The sequence below is a fragment of the Lutjanus erythropterus genome, chromosome 19, assembly GCF_056507025.1.
Source record: "Lutjanus erythropterus isolate fLutEry1 chromosome 19, fLutEry1.hap2, whole genome shotgun sequence".
NCBI lineage: Eukaryota > Metazoa > Chordata > Actinopteri > Lutjaniformes > Lutjanidae > Lutjanus > Lutjanus erythropterus.
The window spans coordinates 17692608-17712416 of record NC_139335.1 but is presented as its reverse complement, the minus strand read 5'-3'; the positions used below and the strand labels follow the sequence as shown (position 1 = coordinate 17712416).

The window sequence follows — 19809 nt, the reverse complement described above, 5'->3', positions numbered from 1 at the left end:
ATGCTTCTCAGTGCTTTGATTATTTTTCCAGGCTGAGATCACAAAGAGTCAGATAGGTTATCAACAGAGGCGACAAGCTTTTATAGGACTGTGCTGGAAAATGAGTGAAAATTAGCGGGGTCAACCCGGGTGTCACGTTTCCATCACTGCTAATCAGAGCTGGAACAGGTAAATATCCATAACTACTGCAGAATGAATGCTGATTATACCCTTTCCCACTGAATACAAAAAACAGATATTAGTAGGTATAAAAGGGGCTCAAGTGTGTCTCCTCATTTTATCTCATTTTGAATTGTAATAAGATAAAACCGTACAAGCTCAGAATTTGTAGTAGCAGTACCTGCAGCAAACTCAGTGTTAAACTGTCCCAGAGTCCCAATAAATGATTTTTTATTGTGTACGTCAGCTGACACAGAGTGTATTGGAGAGGGGTCAGGTTTCTAAGGCAGACATAAAAAGCTCATCTGACACCACACACGCCCTCGTACCGTCATCAGCACTCAAGATAAGGCTGCCCAGCTGAAGGTACAGTAGGTATCAGGTGAGACGTAGCCTCACACTGCCAGTCCTGTCACGACACTCAGGCCAGGCTGTGCCAGCGCAGCAGAAAGGTCTGCCTCAAGACAGTAGGTCATATTGTTCAGAGCTGATTGGATTTCTTACAACAATACTTTTTCACAAGACAGCGCTTAAGTGTACTAGGCTTACTGTAACATCTGGCATAGACTGAGTAACATCAGCGAAGATGAATTTGATCAAATATCAGTTGATCATTTACTTTAATTTGAGTAAGCATGCATCTCTACAGCTGTTAAAGTTTGAGTTCACGACTAAAGTTTTTAATTGTGCAACAGAGCTCTGCTTAGACCTGGATTTACACATGTAAAACCTAGTTTTGCTAAAATTTGATTCCAGACCTAGAAAGTACAAAAGAGGAGCAGACAACTGTTAACTTTTGATTGCTCTGTATTCCTTAACAAAATGTTGAATTGTTTGCTAGCTGGCTAAAAATAAAAAATAAAAAATGGGGTCATGTTTGTTGTGTTTACAAAATGAGTCCATCTGAACACCCCCTCATGTTGTATTCACAACATTATGGATCAGAAGGTTTCTGTTAGCTCTGAGTTCATGACGTCGTGTTCACGACTGTTTATGTCGAGTTCCATTTAAAAACAGCCATTATTTGCTAACTAAATAAAAAGTTAACAAAATATTAACTGAACATTACATTACATTATTTGCTAGATAGCTAAAACATTAAAGCATTATATTGTTTGCTAACTAGCTAAAAACTCGGCCTAGTCAGCCTACCCACGATTGCTTGGCAGAGCAAAATGGTTTGGCAGAGAAATTTAATTTTGTGAGAAAACCTGTTGGCTGAATTATCAGCTGGAGTGAAAGAAAGAAAAGACGCATCAAGAAGTTCAGCTGGGTTGAGTCAGTCTATTAACTCTCTTTGATTATTTTGCTCAATCCATCTCAAAAAGGCAGCAACAGAATTCAATTTAAAGCCAAACTGAGGTTTAAAGAGAGGTTTAAATTTAATCTTTCTTAATTTTAAGGTAGTTTTAAAGTTGTGTGCAACAGAATTCTAATAACTTAAACCATGATTTAATCAGAGTTTAAAAATTAGGCTAATCCTTATATGTGCAACCCAGGCAAACTCTGCAAAAACATGTAAAATGTGAGATGATGTGAGCACAAAGACCAAATAATTGGCCCGCTGACTGACCGTGTTGTGATCAGATGAGGAAGAGGAGGCCGCAGAGGGCGTGGGGGAGTGCTGGTGGTTGTTATTTGTGGTGACGTTGCTTGTGGTCGAGGTGCTGACAGTGTTGCGCTGCTGCGGGGCGTCACAGTAGTCCGCCGGGGGGAGTACCATGGTCGCCTCGTCTGTCTCCGTGTCCTGATGGTGAAGGTTGACCACACTTCTACTGCGGTACGGGGTGGCAGACACACTGCAGAGGAGCAGGAGGAAGAGCAGGAGAAGGGGATTGAAACAAAAAGACAAAAATAGAACACGGATTTATGGGGGAAAAGGACGGATGAAAGATGGAGTGGAAGGAGAAGAGAGAGGAAGAAAGAGAAGGAGAGGGGGAGAAAAAGGCCACTTAATCAGACTAATTACAGGACTTTGCATGAGTTTCCTGGCATGTGTGTGTGCTCCTGTATTTCTATCTTCAAGGGCTGTATCTTGGGTTTAAGTTACCAATAGAATTAAAGTAAGGACGGTCTTAAAGTTGATGTTAGGCTTCAAGGCATTATGTTTAGATTAAGGACTAAATATGGTCTGCGGAGGGTCCTCATGAGGACAAAAGGGCAAGTAATGTATACTGTTGTGTCCCCCGGCACTGGTTATAGTTTAAACATCCTGTTTCCCCTAACTGGTAACAGTTGGCTGGCAGCCTCTCTGTGGGAGGTGCAGCACATTAAGATCTAATAAATTAATCCGACAGGGATTAGTCTCTTTGAAGAAGAGGCTGGAGTCGACTCTCTGAACCTTCTCTCTCACTCTCATCAGCAGCAAAATCTATTAATCAGCACACAACATCCTGTTTCCTGATATTTTGCTGAGCTTGTCTGAAAAGTCCAATTTTAGATTCATTTGAATTACACAGATTTGAGGGCTACACGATATTAATATGAGCAAAGAGATACTTAGAAGTGTTTTTAGGGTCAATGAACAGGGGGAAGTTTTCAAATGGCTTGTCCTGGGGATGCTTAAAGTAGCACCTAGGACACAAAGATACAGTGGGGACGGTAGAGAAACTTAATGTATGAAATTATAACGAACAACATTATATCACACTGGAAAACGGTGGATTTATCCCGCTGCATGGGGAATGATTCGCTGCCCCAAGCGAAGGAGTTCAAGTATCTTGGGATTTTGTTTATGAGTGACAGTAAAACGGAATACGAGATTGACAGGTGGTTTGGTGCAGCCTGGACATCCAGTTGGAGCTCAGAGTACAGCTACTGCTCCTTCACGTCAAAAGAAGTCAGCTGAGGTGGTTCAGGCACCTCATTAGGCTGCCTCCTGGACACCTCCTTCTGAAGGTTTGCTGGTTTGCTCCCACTGGGAGAAGACCCCAGGGTAGACTCAAAACCTGCTAGAGGGATTACGTATCTCCTCAGGCGTGGGAACGTGTCTGGATCCCCCAGGAGGAGCTGGAAAGTGTTGCTGGGGACATTGATGTGTTGCTGGAATACCCTGCTTAGCTTGCTGCCAACATTAACCGACCCGGACAAGCGGAAAAAAGTGAATGGATGGAACATTATATTATAAAAAATTAAATCATTAAGTTTGTGTATTATTGAATATATATAATTTTAATTGTTAGGCCTCATACTTGCTTTTAACTACATGTCTGCCTACACACCCCTATGCATTCCTACACATTATGGCTGCCTCCTGTATCCTGCGTCCACTGGAACGATGATTGCACGCGTCCTCAGATATCAGCATTATGCATGTGCAGGTTGGCATTTGCACTGCAGTTCACAATGATGTACAGCTAAAAATAAACCTGAAATAGTAGCTCAACCACTGACTAAATTAATAATGAAAACTGATTTTGGCTAAACACCTAGGGTGATTTAAATTTTTTATTCAGACAAAAGTGCAAAGAACAACCAGCAGAACTTCCATGGTGGACCAGAGTGAGTCAGTGAAGCAACGCAAGTTATGGGGAAAAAAGTTTTTAACCACTGTCCCAAATTGAAGTTTCTTTTTCATTCTACACAGTAAGTATAGTTTATGTTCCCCCTGAGGAATAGTATATTTCAAGCCTTGGATTGAGGTGACTGAAATGTGATTTCAGCACTGCAGGAATCAAAGGTTGAGGGATGGGAGAGTCCTCCATAGGATTCGAAAGGTTATCACTTTAACAGGAGTAACTAGAGGAAACACTGCCAACAATACAGTTGGCTGCAACATGAAACCTGCTGCTGTGTGTGTGTGTGTATGTGTGTGTGTGTGTTAGCTGCAACGTGGAGTCTCCTTACCTGTTGTTATTCACGAGAGGTTCGGAGAGTGCACGGCAGTAAGATGAAGGGAACCAGCCCCTCCTGCAAGACACGGACAAAGGGAGAGAGGCCAAGTTAGGGATGATTACATCTGTGGTCAGCTCTACTGCCGGTCTCCCTATCAGCTCTCATTGCACCGGAATCTGACAGCTTCTCTAGATGATTAGTGAAGAGCTCTGCTGCTCTGCCCTCAACAAAGTGACTTCCTCCACCTCTTAACCTGAAGATATAGAGACATTCAGGCAGATATTTATTTTCCCAATTAGTATTCATTTAGTGTTGTTGAGATAGTAACCTTTCCAAACTGCGGGGATGTCCGTAGGTCTAGTCTTCCAGAGGCTGTGACAACCTCAGTTTTTAAAGCTAGTGTGAAGATACTGGTAACATGAAACTGGAAGACCTAATGAATTCACTGATACCATGGAACTGATATGTGAAAACTGAAATTAAATAGAATTTAATCAATTAGAGATGCTTGCTTACTCGCTTATTAAAATAAAACTAAAATAAAAGATTTGAGAGCTGTAAGGACCCCCTAATTATGAAACAGAGGGGAAAAGCTAGTTAAAAAAAAAAAAAATAAATAAAATGTTACACTGTTTGCTAGCCAGCTAAAAAGTTAACGAAATAGCAAAATAATTTTCAGCTAAGCCATAATGAGAAGGCTAACTAGGCTAACCAACTTTTTCTCTGCTAGCAAACAATGTAATATTTTTTTTCCCTCCTTTTTTCCCTCCTAGCAAACAATAACATTCTTTGGCTTTGTAGCTAGCTAGCAATTTTTGTTAACTTTTAAACTAGCTACCAAACAATGTCACATTTTGTTAAAGAACACAAAGCAGGGGAAACCGAACAGCTCCCTGTCAGAACTCAGTTTGGACGAAGCTTGCACCAAATCTGCGTAATAAACGGGATCAACCCTAAAACTGGCATGACAGAGCCACCATATGCTTCAGTCACAATGCTACTATACACGTAAAATTATCAAAATCTGAACCTGCATAAGGATTATTAAAGGTTTATGACTACAAAAAAGGAGCGCTGGGCTACATCTCAAATTAATCTTCAGTTTCCCAGCTTTCAGATAGTATGTACCAGTTCTATATGGCATGCTGTGTTGACCTGCTATCTCCCCCTAAAGACCCTCTGCCTCCCTGAATGCAAATGACAAAAGTGGTTCTATAGTAGGGAGTGAAGGAGTGGAAGAGGTCAAAGCACTATTATAGTTCTCTCTATTGTTGTACGTACTGTGTGGATGTGTGCCTATGGTAACTATGGTAGCAAGAAGATGAAATTCATCACAGAAAAGACATCCTGATAAATGAATGCATCTGATTTGTAAAGAGAGGTGAATGTGTACTTTTTCCAAATTGCCTTTCTCCATTTGATTGCATCTTTCCTAACAACACATTTTATTCTCAATCTTTGCTAAGGTGCAAAGAAAATCAACAACTTGAATGAATCTAGGACTTGTGGTCAAGGTCTTATCTCAAAGTCACTGTGCTGACACAGAAGTGTGTTTGCCTGGAAGCTGAGTGAATCTTTGCTTTATTAAATCATTCAATGTCTCAGTCAGATGAGAGACCTGTGAGGTTTCTAGTGACCTCAGTATGAGAATTCAAGCAGCCATTTGTTCCTGCCCACACACAAACACACAAAAATAAACATGACTTCATTACAGAGTTGAAAAACAGAGAGACAACAATGTGATGAAGCTCATTAAATAATGACATTAAATTAATTCGACGTCGCTCCAACAATTTCTCACCTTGATTTGAAGAAAAATTGGCTTATTTCATTTAAAAAGAAGTCATGGGAGAATGAAAAGGTTTAGAAAATATGAGTCACAGCTTGTCCATAACACAAGCTCAGATCAAGGACTATGTGTCATTGTGCTGTTTTTCGTAATCAGTATGTAGCCAGCCAGCCTCTCCCCTATATGTGGAGAAATGTTAATATTTGCACATGTGGATTGGAGAGTAGGTGTTTTCTTCTTGTACCTGCGATAAAAAGGCTCCTACTGGAAAATACACCTCACTCAGTCATATTAATTTATTTATTCAGGGAATGGTTTTCCACTGAGAACATGTGCTCAGCTCTAATGATACCGCTGGCCACCTGACAGGTTCACTGAAAAAAACAGGGCATAAATAAAAACCTTGCTCAAGGACAGCTCACTAGTAATGGGAGTGTTTACTTTCCTCTAACAGTATTTTCCTGGACAGGTGGTCTGATGAGTCCACATTTCAGACTGTATTTGGAAATCATGGACGTCGTGACCTCAGGGTTGAAGAGGAGAGGGACCATTCAGATTGTTAGCAGCAATAACTTCAAAATCCAGCATCTCTGATGGTATGAGGGTGTGCTACTGCCCATATCGCCCAATTAGCGTCCTCAGTTCCCAAATGCTTACTGAGCGTTGTTAAAAGAAAAGGTGATGTATCACAGTGGGAAACATGCTTATGTCCCAACTTTTTTGGAACATGTTGCAGGCATCGATTTCAGAACAAGTGTATATTTACAAAAAACGATATGTCATCATGTGCCAAATGTTGGTTTATTACCAGTGCATTTTTCAGCTTTCTGTGATTAAAATGTATCTCTGCCTCGCTGACATTCATTCCTCAGTCCACCCATAGTGTGTGTGGGTATCTGAATCAGTCTAGGTGTTGCCAGGCGCGTTGCTGGGATACAATATCAAAGCTGATGTAAGACAAAGGGAGAAACCCAGCGAGAGACCCGAACGCATCAAAGCCAAGCCTCCTGCGGGACACCAAGTCCATCTTGTTAGATGCTGTGCTCTGATAAACATGATGATATACACTTTTAAAGCCTTTAGGTGCTCAAGCTCGTCCTGCCTTGCAGCCATGAGGCAGTAAGACCAAAGTTTTACTTCATGGCAGCCTCCCTTTTGATGGCAACTCAGAAATGATTCCTGTCTGCCCTTGATCAGTTTTTTGGATGAATTTGCCAGGTAATTTCCCTTGATAGTGATAAAGGTCAAACCTGATGAATGATTCAAATTCAAAAACACACTTCCAAGGGCTTCAGATCAAATTCCTGTTTAAAAAGCCAGACATCAGAGAGCCGGGGAGACCAGGCTTGCTCGGTGCCTGTCTGTGTGGGAGAGCAGGTGGTACTCTGAACTTCCCTCTCTGCCTCGCTCCAGTCCGCTACCGTACATCCCACCCTCAGGCCATACTTTACTTTGATTTCCTTATCAGTGGATGTTCCAGCTCAAGCAGCACTCGGCGAGCCTAGAGCTGCGTGCGTGCATCTACATGGTCAGCATAACAATCAGACGAGGGACTATCTGACCAGTCAGGACAGTGCAGTCCGACTCATATCAATAACCTGAGTGGTAGTCGAACAGAGGAACATGACAGGTGGTTTAAAATGATTGATGTTAGGCCATCATGAGGTAGGTTGTGATTACAGTCATTCCACACATACGAAGGACTCATTTCTTGTTAATATTCATTGAAATATGAAGGCAGTGGAGGTATATATTGATTGCATGTCCCTATACATGTAAAGCCTGTCCTTTTGTACTGTTCAGTATAGCGTGTACATATGTCTTCCCTTAATGGCGTAATTATAGTCTTCTGTAACACATCTGTTCGGCACAAATGCAACACGTGTGATTGCACTCACTTTCCGCTCTTCTCCAGTTCACCGTACATCCACCCGTCTCTCTCGTCGGGGATCAGGAGGATGATGACGTCTCCCTCGTCGAAGCTGAGCAGTGTGCTGTTGTTGCCGGCAGTGTGGGGGAAGATGGTGCGCACACGTGGTCGCTTCACTATATTGTTGAGGCCCGTGGCGACGGACACTGACCTGGCGAGATTGTTCTCCTCGTGGTCTGGTGGGGGGGGGATGGAGGAAGAAAGGTAAGGATGAAGCGGTGCTTTAAAGGGACAATTTGTATTATTTGATGTGGGGCTGTATGAGGTACTTACTGTATCTATAGATCTAGTGTCAGTGCATTACCTACAGTAGATGCCAATCAGCAAACCAACTCCATTGGCAAATCGGTTATTTTACCTCATAGAGCACCAGAGTTGCTGGACAACCACTGCTTAAATCTGTATTTGCATAACTGCGAGATTTCAACTAACCTTTCTTAACACCAAACTCACACAATAACACAAATAAAGTAAGAAATCGAGGCAGCAGTAGACCAGCAACTCCTGTATTCTGCAAGGTAAAATAACTGACTTGCTGTCTGATGACAAAGTATTTATTTTTTTTAGGTGGACGTTTTATAGTAGTTAAAATACCGTTTGTTGCTGACCCTGTCCACAGCAGTTCAATACTTTTTTTCTGTGTTTCTGTGCTAGTACCCCCCTCTGCTTCTCTGAACTGTAGACTTCAATAAATCCAAAGTATCCCTTTAAAGTTAATAGTCGCATCAACATTGCCAACATGCTCTCATTGACAATGTTAAGAAATAATGCTGATGTTCAGCATCAGCTCAATATCTATCAATTTATGATGAAGGGCAGTGAATCAAAGTGATTACATTTCATCCTCTGAAGACCGAGCACATCTGTAAACTGCATGGCGAACAGCATGGCAATTCATTCAATAGCTGTCAAGATAAGTCAAAATTTCAACCTCAAGTCATTAGAATGTATTCTCTGGGGACCTTAAATATCTGTAGCAAATTTCATGGAAACCCACTGAGGTTTTAAATTCCTTTTTTTTTTATGCTAGCATGTTTTTCTGAAAGTTGGGCATTGCAAAACACTGATGTCAAAATCCAATTATCTACGCTGCTGCAAACTTATAACCAGCAGGACTCATGGCAGAGAGGAAGAAATTTTGCAAAGCATGATTTCATTTCATGAAGAAAGATGCCTCGGTACTAGCTATAATGTCTGTACCATGATTCAAATAAGGGTGAAACACCAACGATATGCTAAAACATCTTTCTATACAATATGGGCTTAAATTCCAAGAATGATATGTATTTGACATTCTGCACAGTAATTCCACCTTCCCAATTGAGCGGCACGACTGTCACTGAGGGTAAATATCTTAATAACATTAGCGCCACACAGGCAGGTTTAGCAGATTTTTTCTTTGACCAAGAAACAAGAAATGGCGTACAAATATTCACTCATTTCATCCATTTTAGATGATGACAGACAGACTGTTACTGCAGCTAATTCTCTGGTTACAGCCAGCTCAGGAATCAATGAGGGCACTGAAAAATAATCGGATCGATAAGCAGAATCAATAATGGCATTGGTAGAAATGAAATCTTATCAATTCCCATCTCTAGCAATGAAGTGGGTGCAAAACTGAAAAGAAAAAAAAAAAAGACATCTAAACCCAAACTCAAGTGAAGCCAGTGCCATTATTCTTGGCGTCTTCACATTTAGGAAAGAACAGGCAGTTCTACTTGAAAAGCACAAGCTTAAAGGTACAGAGGGAGGTGGTAACTGAAAACCAGTGCCATACTGCATGGTGTGATACCTGTGCCGTTGTTGGAATTGATGGTTACACTGGAAGTGTTGTTCTCCTGGGTGAACATGTTAGCCAGAGGACTGGTCTGAGCCTTCAAAGGTGGGGCCGGTGGAGTAGACATGTTCTGAAATGAGGACATTAATCATAACATTGGCTAGTTGGGAAATGCACTTCAAAGTGTGCTGAATCGCCAACACATCACCTAACTGTTAACAGTAGCACTGGCTTCATCAAAAGCTAAATATAAACCCATAAAACATCCTTAGCAAGATACATATATTTGAAAGTGCCAAATCCAACATGAAGATCGTAACAAGTCATTTTAATGTATTATTGTGTTGCAGTAGTCTTGAAATAAGGACCTCCATTTAAGGGATAGTTTGGATATTTGAAGCAGGGTTCATACTTGTACATAGTGTATTACCTACAATAGATGGCAGTCAGCGTGCTCCCAGTTAGGAGAAGCAGCAGGAGTACCAGTGTAGGAAGCTAATCAGTGTACGGCTGTGGACAGGGTCAGCACCAAAACTGATTTTTACCACTTCAGAAAGTCTAAAAACCCCCCCCCAAACAATATGAATTCAACTGGACACTATATTTATAAGATTTTCCCCACTTTACCTTGATGTTAGACAGCATTTTCTGACAGGAAACCACATTTACATGAGCCAAATATTGCTCTCTCCAAACCAACCAAACTGTGGTGATGTTAGTAATTTTACCTCAAAGATCACAGGAGTTCAAAGCAGATCCAAGCAGTTGGAAAAAGCTGTCTGACAGTAAGGAAAGTGGTAAAAATATTCTAATATAGTGTACACTGAAACTCATATTGAAGTTTTTAATTTGGCCTTTTTTAGCTGGCTAAAAATGCATTTTGTTGCCGACCCTGACCACAGCAGAGCGTTGCTTAACATCTGCTTCTCCAAACTGTGAGTATGCCAAAGCCATCGCCATCTACTGTAGGTAATACACAATCAATATGTACCTCATATAATCCCACTTTAAATAATCCAAACTATCCTTTTAAGGTACATCATGCTTGATAAATGTAATGACTCCATGCATAATCATGGAAGTGTGATGTAATTGTTAGCTATCAGTCATGAATCAATCATCAAACACAAAGAAGAAAATACACTTTAAAACAAGGCAGCAACATATCTAGCAAAAGAAGATGTCTTTATTTGTCCCTTAATCCCTCCCATCATACCACACTGTGCCGTGACGGGGAGGGCGAGGGCAAAGGTGTGATGGAGATGGGCGTGCGCAGTCCCTCGATCATTGTCAGGACACTCTCGGGCATCTCGGTGGCATCATTGCACTGGTCCTGCCAGCTGCTCAGCTTTGCTGTCAGAATGTCTCTGGCCTGTCCAGCAGGCACGGACATGAGAAAAGATATTAAAAGAAAACATGAGTAATCAGTAGAGACACTGCACAAAGATTCTCATCACTATGGTAACATGATGCATCAAGAGTCCTGAGATTAAGGGTTTCTGAATAAATTTCACTAGCTGGTGTTTGGATGAGATTTAAAATGCTGAAGGTTTTGTCCAGTAATATATAAACTAACATAAAGACAGCTTTTCACCACAGCTGGAACACATGCTCTTAGAAATAAGGGCTCGTCTTGAAGTGCCGAGGTTCTACACAGAACCATTTGTTTATAAAGAATCCTTCTTCAGAGAAATAGGTCTTCAAAGATAACTGAAATCCTTGAACAACTCTTTTGTCAAGGATTCTTTGTTCCATAACATAAAAGGGTTGTCAGCAGGCACCACCAAAAATAAATTGGTTTAGAATCTGAAAAGTTGGTTCCTACCTGGAACCAAAAAATAGCATCAAGTTTCCAGAAATCTTAAACAGGAATAGTTTAACAACCATTTTGGTGGAAGAGCGTCTAAGGAGGGTTCTGGGTGGAATCATTACACCACAGAAGGGGTCTCGTTAGAACCTCTCATTAGGGGTTCTGGGTGAAACCCTTCACAGATGGTTCTAGGTATAACTTTTTATGTTGGGTTCTAAAGAGCACTCCCTGAGGACTCCAAGTGGAACCCTTCAAACTGGTTCTACCGGGAACCAAAATGGGTCTCCTACTGGGACAAACCAAAGAACCTGTCATGGTTCTAGTGAGCACCTTTATTTCTAAGAGTGTAGCCAGTAAAGTAAAATCCACAGACCTTGTTGTGAGTAGTTTTATGGAGGAACCAGTAGATTCTACAGCAGAAAGATCGTAGTTCATACATGAAACTACTCACAACAAGGTCTGTAGATTATCTTGGGTAACCAAGTCATGTTTTCTGGAAAGGGACATTGACCTTTCTATCTTTTTGGAGATTTAAGGACCACAAGCCAAGTGTCATTTAGCTCTAGTATACTAAAGACAAGGTAGAGATCTCTACAAATATGATTTACAATATCTCCAAAACTCAGCAACTCAAACTACAACACAAACAACCTAGACGGATAAAAAGCACTACAGGCCAGAGGATTAACGTGTTTTTGATTTTGGAGAGAACTATCCCTTTAAGTCGAGGAAAACATAATGTTCTGCTGGACTGTAAATAATGAAGGACTGGGAGTGTTTTGTACCTTGTCATGGAAGGAAGCGATCTGGTAGGAGAACATGCAGTGTTTGTCCACCAGGAAACAGAAGCGTCTCTTCTCCTCAAGCAGAGCCTCCTTACAGCCGTCTGCAATGAATAACTGCATGTCCATCTGACGGCTTGTCAACGTTTCAAGGCACTGAGAACAAACACACACGTACAGTATGCTAACATTAATATAATAAGTCCATTTGAAAGGATCGGAAACCATTATCGCTTGCTCACAAACTACCATCTCACATAGATCATCCTGTCTTATCTTCCCTGCCACATGGTTGCAGCCATCTAGCCCTTTTCACTGCCGATCTGTACACAAACCCAACAAGGGCAACTGATATGAAAGGAGCAGGGTGCCTTTCTGACACTCCTAATCTCTCTTTTGCAGGGGGAAAGGTGTCATTAGACTACAGTTTGTTGTTTTGACAGATTAAGTTGCACAGAGTGTTTAGTGAAAGAACAATACAAAAAGATCAAGAGGGGACAGGGCACAGCGGATGTCTTATCTACACCGGCAACCAAGGATTATAAAAGGTCAAAAGGCTACTGAAAGGATCCTTTTTTTCCTTTAAACATATACTTAATAAACTTAACACTTTTAAGATTTTCTTTTATCCACCATTCCTTGGCAAAGCTACACGTGAGATCCATACTGTCATCCTCATCCAACTGGCAGGTATCGGCACACCTGTAACGGCAGTTTATGCAGTGACACACACCCTGTCTATCCAGCTCTTGCAACCGTCTTCGAGGAAGCTGTGGTATGTTGGTGCATTTATATGTGAAAGGTTCAGGTTCTCATCTTTGCCCAGAAACATACTGGACATAGAAATGTGGCAGGTATTGGGTGGGAGAATGTTAGTGGCTTCAACCATATTACTGTGGATTTATGATGAAAAATGCTTAATTTGCTTTTCGGTTACTTAATTATGTTTGTATTACTGTTCCTTTGGGTGTAAAACACCCAGAGTAATCACACCCTCACAACTCATACAGAGAAATCAATACCACTGCATTATTTCTATAAATAATAACACCAAATAAGTGCAGTAATGATATACAGGGTGTCCACAAAGCCTCTTTACAATTTAAAAAAATATTACAGAGGCAGTTGATGATATATGTTAATCAGATTTGTCTATACAAATATATGTTTATGCTTTTGATTTTCCAGTCTATGCCTAATCCAACACAGGCCAACTCATTTTTTTCCTCAGCAGCAGCAGCAGCAGCAGCAGCAGCAGCAGCAGCAGCACCATAATAAAACATGAATTGTGTACGTCTGCGTGCGCACACAGCTAAGTAACTCTCAGTAGTGGTGAGGTCATCCTTGTCCACATAGTACCGCCTGCCTGCCTGACCGAATGAGAACCTGTCTGTCTGTCTCTCTGCCTCGTCTCGTCTCTCTAATGCCAGGAAGTCCTCGCATGAATCCGTCCGTTTAGAGCTGATGATATCTTGCTCCAGACCCGATGTTTTGATAACAGGTTTACCTTTGTGGCTCCGTGTCAGCGAGCAAGCAGATGCAAATGAATGCTGCCAACACGCACACCTACACAAATAACAGCAGAAACTGCACTTTTCCTCGTTAGTGCTCAGCTAACCCTCCTTTATTTCTCTTTTCCTGCCTCTGTAATATCACGTATAGGACCAAAGTCTGACTTAGGAGAAAACTTCAGGGTTCTCTGAGTCAAAATTAAGAGAAGTCAATTTAGTCAAGTTAAGACCTTTTTAATACCACTTAGAATGACATTTAAGTCCAACTTCACGGCCATACCTGCATGTACTTTTAATCTGTTGCAGTTACTGAGAAGAAAAATTAAATTAAATTACAATTACTCTGTGTACTTTTACAATTTTGTGCTTGCTGAGCTTGTGAAATGCCCTCAGATGTACTTAAAGCAAATTGTAATCTTGGATAAGGTTACTTGGAATACTCAGAACAGAGTGTGGTTTTATTCTCCCTGGAACAAGTCGCCTTTAAATTTTCAATGAGTCATACAAAAAAATATATATATCTTTTTTTCTGCAATTTCCACATGCTGCTGTAATTTAATTGCAACACAAATTTTGCTATGAAATCAGGCATTTTAGGCTGCAACAATCCAGAGATAAGCCTGTCAAATCCTGGATCGTGGATGGATAATAAACATGAAAAGAATCTGTATGCATATCTCTGCCATTGTGTGCACACAGTTTTAGTCATAAATGTACACACACTTTTATGTATCTGGCCCCAGATATACAAATATAATAATAATGATGTTTAATTATGGAGCACTTTTCCAAACACATGTAACAAAGCACTTCAAACAAGGCAGCAACTTCATAAAAAGCAGATCATAAAAACTCAGCCAATAAAACTCAAGCAAATAAAACAGATTAAACCAGCAAAAAGGGACTGTCAGTGAAAATCAAAGCAATTACAACAAATACAACCAGCAAAAGACAATCACTAAAAAAGCAAATTAAACCAGTAATGGGTAGTGAATGAAAATCAAGTAAATGTGTGTTCATCATGTGCATTCATTTAGCTACTTGAGATGCTTTCTATGGGATCATTGTAATTTTATTACTGTCGAAAGTATGTACCAAACTCACCACATTCATTTAAATTACTTTTGATTATTTTATACATTCTTGTGTTTTGTTTTGTTGTGAAATAATGTAGCATTTCATGCCAATAAAGATCATTTGAATGGAAAAGAATTAAGGGAAAGACCGAGTAAGAGAAAAAGAGAGAGTGAGGACCTTTCCAGAACTATACAAGTGGGCGGTATAATTTCTCCTAACAAGTGCTATTTCAACACACACATACGCATGCACGCATATACGCACACACCCTCTTAATCACTTTACATCTGTCAACACTGCAGCAAGCTTGTTGCTATGGACAACCTCTGTTTATCCTGAGAACTATGGGTAAGAAAGAGAAAAACACACTATGCATTTCCTCAAAAGATAAATCACAGTTTTCTTTCCTTGACACTTAACAGCCTAGTACATTTTTCAATCTGCTTTAATCTTGTGCACAGAGAGAAAAAACTTGTGCTCACTTTTTGTTGGAGAGTGTTTTAATCAATTGTTTGACAGTTCTGACAGTTCTTTATTTCATTTTAAATCCTGTCTCTGCTCTCTGACAGATCGTTCCCTGGCTTTGAAGTGTCTTTGGTGTCTCGTGAATCATCTTCTGCTGTAAACTCCTGCTTCTAAGCCCCGACACGCTGTCTGTCTGTTTGCCGGCCCCTCTCTGTTTTTGTCGGGTGTCTAAAGCCTAATACCTGGCCTAAAATCAGATAAGTGAGCACAGCAGCGAGCGAACAACACACTGACTCATGGCTTGGTGGGAAGATGAGGGGAGAGAGGAGAGGTGAGAAGAAAAGAAGGTGAGGGAGGGTTAGTCACACTGTACAGTGGGAAAACAGCGTGAAGGAATGAGGAAACATAAGAATGAAAGACATATGACAGAAGAACAGGAGAGGAGAGGAGGTAAGTTTGTAAGAAGACGATGGGAAAGAGTCATGCTCACACAGAAGCTTGTTTTTTAGAACTACATTAACTTCTTAATTTCAGTTGCTTTTTTGTAAAACACAGAGTAGCAATTAACTTTTTTCATCATCAAGTAATCCCATTTAGCCAATGAAATATATTTTTTTTAATTAAAAAGTTAAAAAATGCCTACCCAAACTTCAGAGGGCCCAAAAACGCAAAACTTTTTAAGACAATTATGAATGCAATTTAAAGACCTTTTCCACGTCCATACGGGCAAAAAGACTACAAAGGCTGTGGAGGAAAACTGGTGTCCCAGAAGTACTTGCAAATTAATTCTTTATGTTTTTCCGAGGGCTGTCCCCTACAAAGATTTTTTTCAGTCCAATCAGAGTGTGTCCTGCGGAGCATTTCTCCCTCGACGTCCAGCATCACTTGCCCCACACGCTCCTAACTCCTTTTCGTAATACTGTCAGAAACTTATAATAACTTATAAGTCACCTGCCCTGCGTGCTCCACTGTTGCTCCCTGGGTGAAGTGGCTGACAACATCTCACCTGCACTCCATTCCTATCTCTCCGCTTCACTTCCATTTCAGTTAGTTTTGTGGTTTGTGGTGATTTAGAGCCTCCGGTTGTAAAGTTTACAGCCTGTCATGCGGTTCCATTTTTATGTGCAAAATCACGCAGCTAAAAAAAAACAACCAACCCCTTGTTTCACTTTCTCTCATCAATTAACCACAAGCGCATGTTGTCAGCGGGATTTTTTTAATAAGCATGAGAGCCAATATAAAAATATACTTATGATTGTTACTTGTTGAAATGTTCTCTCTGTGCATTTTGTATGCTTCTATCTGTTTTATCCTGTCAGCTGACTGTAAGCTGACTTAAACAGTAATAAAAAAAAACACTGGTCCACTTGAAGAATCTCAGTCAGCTGAAGGGTCTCCAACCGATGATTCAAATCTTCAACTTTAAGGGGGCAGCTATTGTGTTTTTTCTGACTTTGCATGTGTCTTTAATGCCTTGAGTTCCCAGAATTTGAGCATTCTCTTGCTCAAAAAGACTTTTCTACACTTTTTAAGGACCCATGGAAACCCTGTGTGATAAATGACAAAGAAATAAAGGAAATCCTCATATCTGAAAATCTTAAACTTCAGAATGTTCAGCATTTCTTTCTATATTAATGCTTGAAAAATGACTGAAACGATTATCGATGATCAAAATAGTTACCAATTATTTTTCTGTCATGCAAAAAAAATGTCAACTTATCGCGTCTGCTCTGGTTGACACCATGTTTACACTCTGTGATTCTGGTTTCTGGATTCTGGAGAAAGTTAATTTTTTTTTCACCACTTTGTTTATATCAAGCAAATTTTTTTCTGGTAAGTTAATAGAAGTAGGAGGTTAAAGTTGCAATAAACCTGTATCTGTAGTGCATTTCCTTTTTGTTCGTTGCTGTCATTTTTAACTCTGCCAGGATAGGGGTAGGGTAGACAGTGTTGACAGAATACACAAACCCTTAAACATTCACAGACACACACACACACACACACACACACAGGAGAACAAGCTGCCTGACTGGATCGATGGTAGGAAGGTTATGTAAGATCTAACGCTGCTGTGCTCTCAGGGTTGCAGCTTTGAGATTACACTCTTCCAATTTTCATTGTGTGGACTCAGTGTGAGGGTGTGGTGGCGCCACGTAACGACGCCTCAAACTGTCTGTAATAACTTAACATTCCACAGTGGTTAATTGTGTACACTCAGGTAAACCATAAACGTAAGACAAAAATCCAATCAAAGATTTCTTCAGCTGAACATTTCCAGCCAGCTAACTGGCAGGTCCTGTGTTGTTTCCCTGTGAAACATCAAGCTATCTTTCTGCCAGTTCTGCCTTAAACAAACATGTCCTGTCTCCTGAGTCCACATATATTAAAACTTCCAGCAATGGGAAGTCCACTTTACATATTTTTTTCTATGGTTGTCCAGATACCAGGTCGTGATCGGATGACTGGCAGCCACTATGTGTTCAGAGGGTGAAACACTTAAAGGGTTCCTTCACCTTTTCCAAAGTCAAATTCAAGCATGTTTCAAGCATTTTCAAGGTGTACTTTCTTTTCCACCACTGTACAGCTCAGCTAAATGACATATTTATATACATAGAGATATGCTCCAAATGATTAGGCTTTATTTCATGTTTTCATCACATTATTTTATTTGCACACATATAAAATTAAAGCAGGCCTTATTGTGCTTTCAATATTAAAAACTATGTTTCGTGACAGAATTGACCCTTCTTATGTCCCTCCCCTTTTTCCAAGCTTGCTCAACTGTCATTGGAGCACAGAGAGCAAGGGGGTGGGACTTAGGAAGGGTTGTACAGTAGTCTATCTTTTTTATTTGAACATTCTTCTTTGTTTGGTTGTTTGTGCATGTGTGTGTCCACTTTCATCAGTAAGCATGCGGGAGGAGCAAGGTGGTGCAAGAGAGGACTGCATGCAGGTGTAAAAGAAGTGAACAACAAACACAGACCTTCACCTGCATGACTGCACAGATCAGACACTTCACACATTGTTCCCCACTACTGTTACACTGGCTTTGACATTGTGCATCTCAGGTGTCGAGGTTTGTGAATGAATGTGTCAGAGTAATTATGTCTATCCACATATGAATACACCTGTGTGTGTGTGTGTGTCAAAGAAAGAGCATCCATGTGTGATGTGTCACGTGTCTGTTGTGTTGGGTGCGTCTACGCCCAGCTCACCTCACTCTCTTTGTTCTCGTACTTGTTGGCGTTCTTGCCTTGGCTCTTTCTCCTCAGCTTCTTCAGGTCTGACTGGGACCTCTCCAGAGAGTCCTGCTTCATCTTGTGCTCCATCTGGTACCTCTTAAACGTGGCCTGGAGCAGAGCAAAGATCCACGTGAATGCTGGTACATCAACCTGGTGTTTGCTGGAACCATCTCGGGCAGCAGAAATCGTTTTGAGGGAAACTGTCTCAATACAGTTTTGAAATTTCAATTCAGTGGAGTAAAGATTGATGAAAAAAGTGGCATCTAACTCACATATAGGCGATATGTGAGTTAGATACCACTTAGCATATTTATACCATACATTTTCAAATAGTACAAACTAGAGCTGGGTGATACGAACAAAAAAACAAATATCACAATATTTTCGACCAAATACCTTGATATCAATATTGCAATAATATTGCAGGGATGACTATTGGTGGTTTACCAAAATAAATAACAAGATTTCTGATAAATCACCATCAGTAACGTGAATATAATGATTAAGTAGATAAGGACAAATAAAAGAACAGCTAGAACAGTCAGGTAAGTTCAGAAAATTACCTCACTTTACTTTAATGCATCCTTTAAAACCAGGAAACTTACCATATCATGATCTAACAATTTTAAAAGTCTAAGTCCACATTTGTTATTTCATTTGTCATACCTGATGTTTTATCAATACGTTTATTTGATACTGTGATACAGTCTTGCAGCTTGATTCTACTGGCCACAGCTGCGTCGGTTGACTCACACTACTGCTGGAAAAATAGAACCTTCTGTGTTGCGTAGCAGCAATAACTTCCATTAGGACATAAATTAATTGACATCTGCAGTCATAATATAAAGAAAATTATAGCACTGGTATAGCATTGGGTATTAAAGGGGCATCCTTTAAAGGCTTAGTCATTTGCTAGCATGGATGGTCGAAGTTCACTACTTTGTGAAAAAGTGTTTGGGGATGTAAGAACGTTTCTCAACAGGAAACAGCAAGGAATTCAGGGATTTCACCATCTACAATCCATAATATCATCAAAAGATTCACACAACTCAGAGAAATCTCTGCACGTAAGGAGCAAGGCCAAAAATCAACATGGAATACCTGTGACCTTTGACCCCTCGGGCAGCGCTGCATTTAAAACCCATATAATTGTATAAGGCATACTACATGGGCAAAGGAACAATTCGGAAAATCATTTTTAGAAAACACAGTTTGTCACTGCATCTACAAATGCAAGTTAAAATTCTAAGCTCATCTGAGAAGGACGGATGCAAAATTAAAAAGTGTGCTGTGGCCTGACAAGCCCACAATTCTAATTGTTTCGGAAATCATGAAACATCATGACCTCTGGGCTAAAGAGAAGAAGCACCATCCTGTTACCAGTGCTAACGTCAAAAGCCAGCATCTGTGATGATACCGGGGTGTTAGTG

General features: G+C 40.5%; 1 protein-coding gene across 1 annotated transcript in view; it reads right to left on the bottom strand.

Annotated features, from left to right (window-relative positions):
- Positions 1-19809, bottom strand: part of baiap2l1b (BAR/IMD domain containing adaptor protein 2 like 1b) — a 49739-nt gene that overhangs the window by 7779 nt on the left and 22151 nt on the right. The window contains exons 6-12 of the mRNA XM_084743993.1: positions 18353-18487; positions 12088-12240; positions 10709-10864; positions 9508-9622; positions 7681-7888; positions 4006-4068; positions 1733-1958 (exon numbers count right to left, since the gene is read on the bottom strand). Of these exons, the coding sequence (XP_084600119.1) occupies positions 1733-1958; positions 4006-4068; positions 7681-7888; positions 9508-9622; positions 10709-10864; positions 12088-12240; positions 18353-18487 (1056 nt within the window). The remainder of the gene's footprint in view (positions 1-1732; positions 1959-4005; positions 4069-7680; positions 7889-9507; positions 9623-10708; positions 10865-12087; positions 12241-18352; positions 18488-19809) is intronic.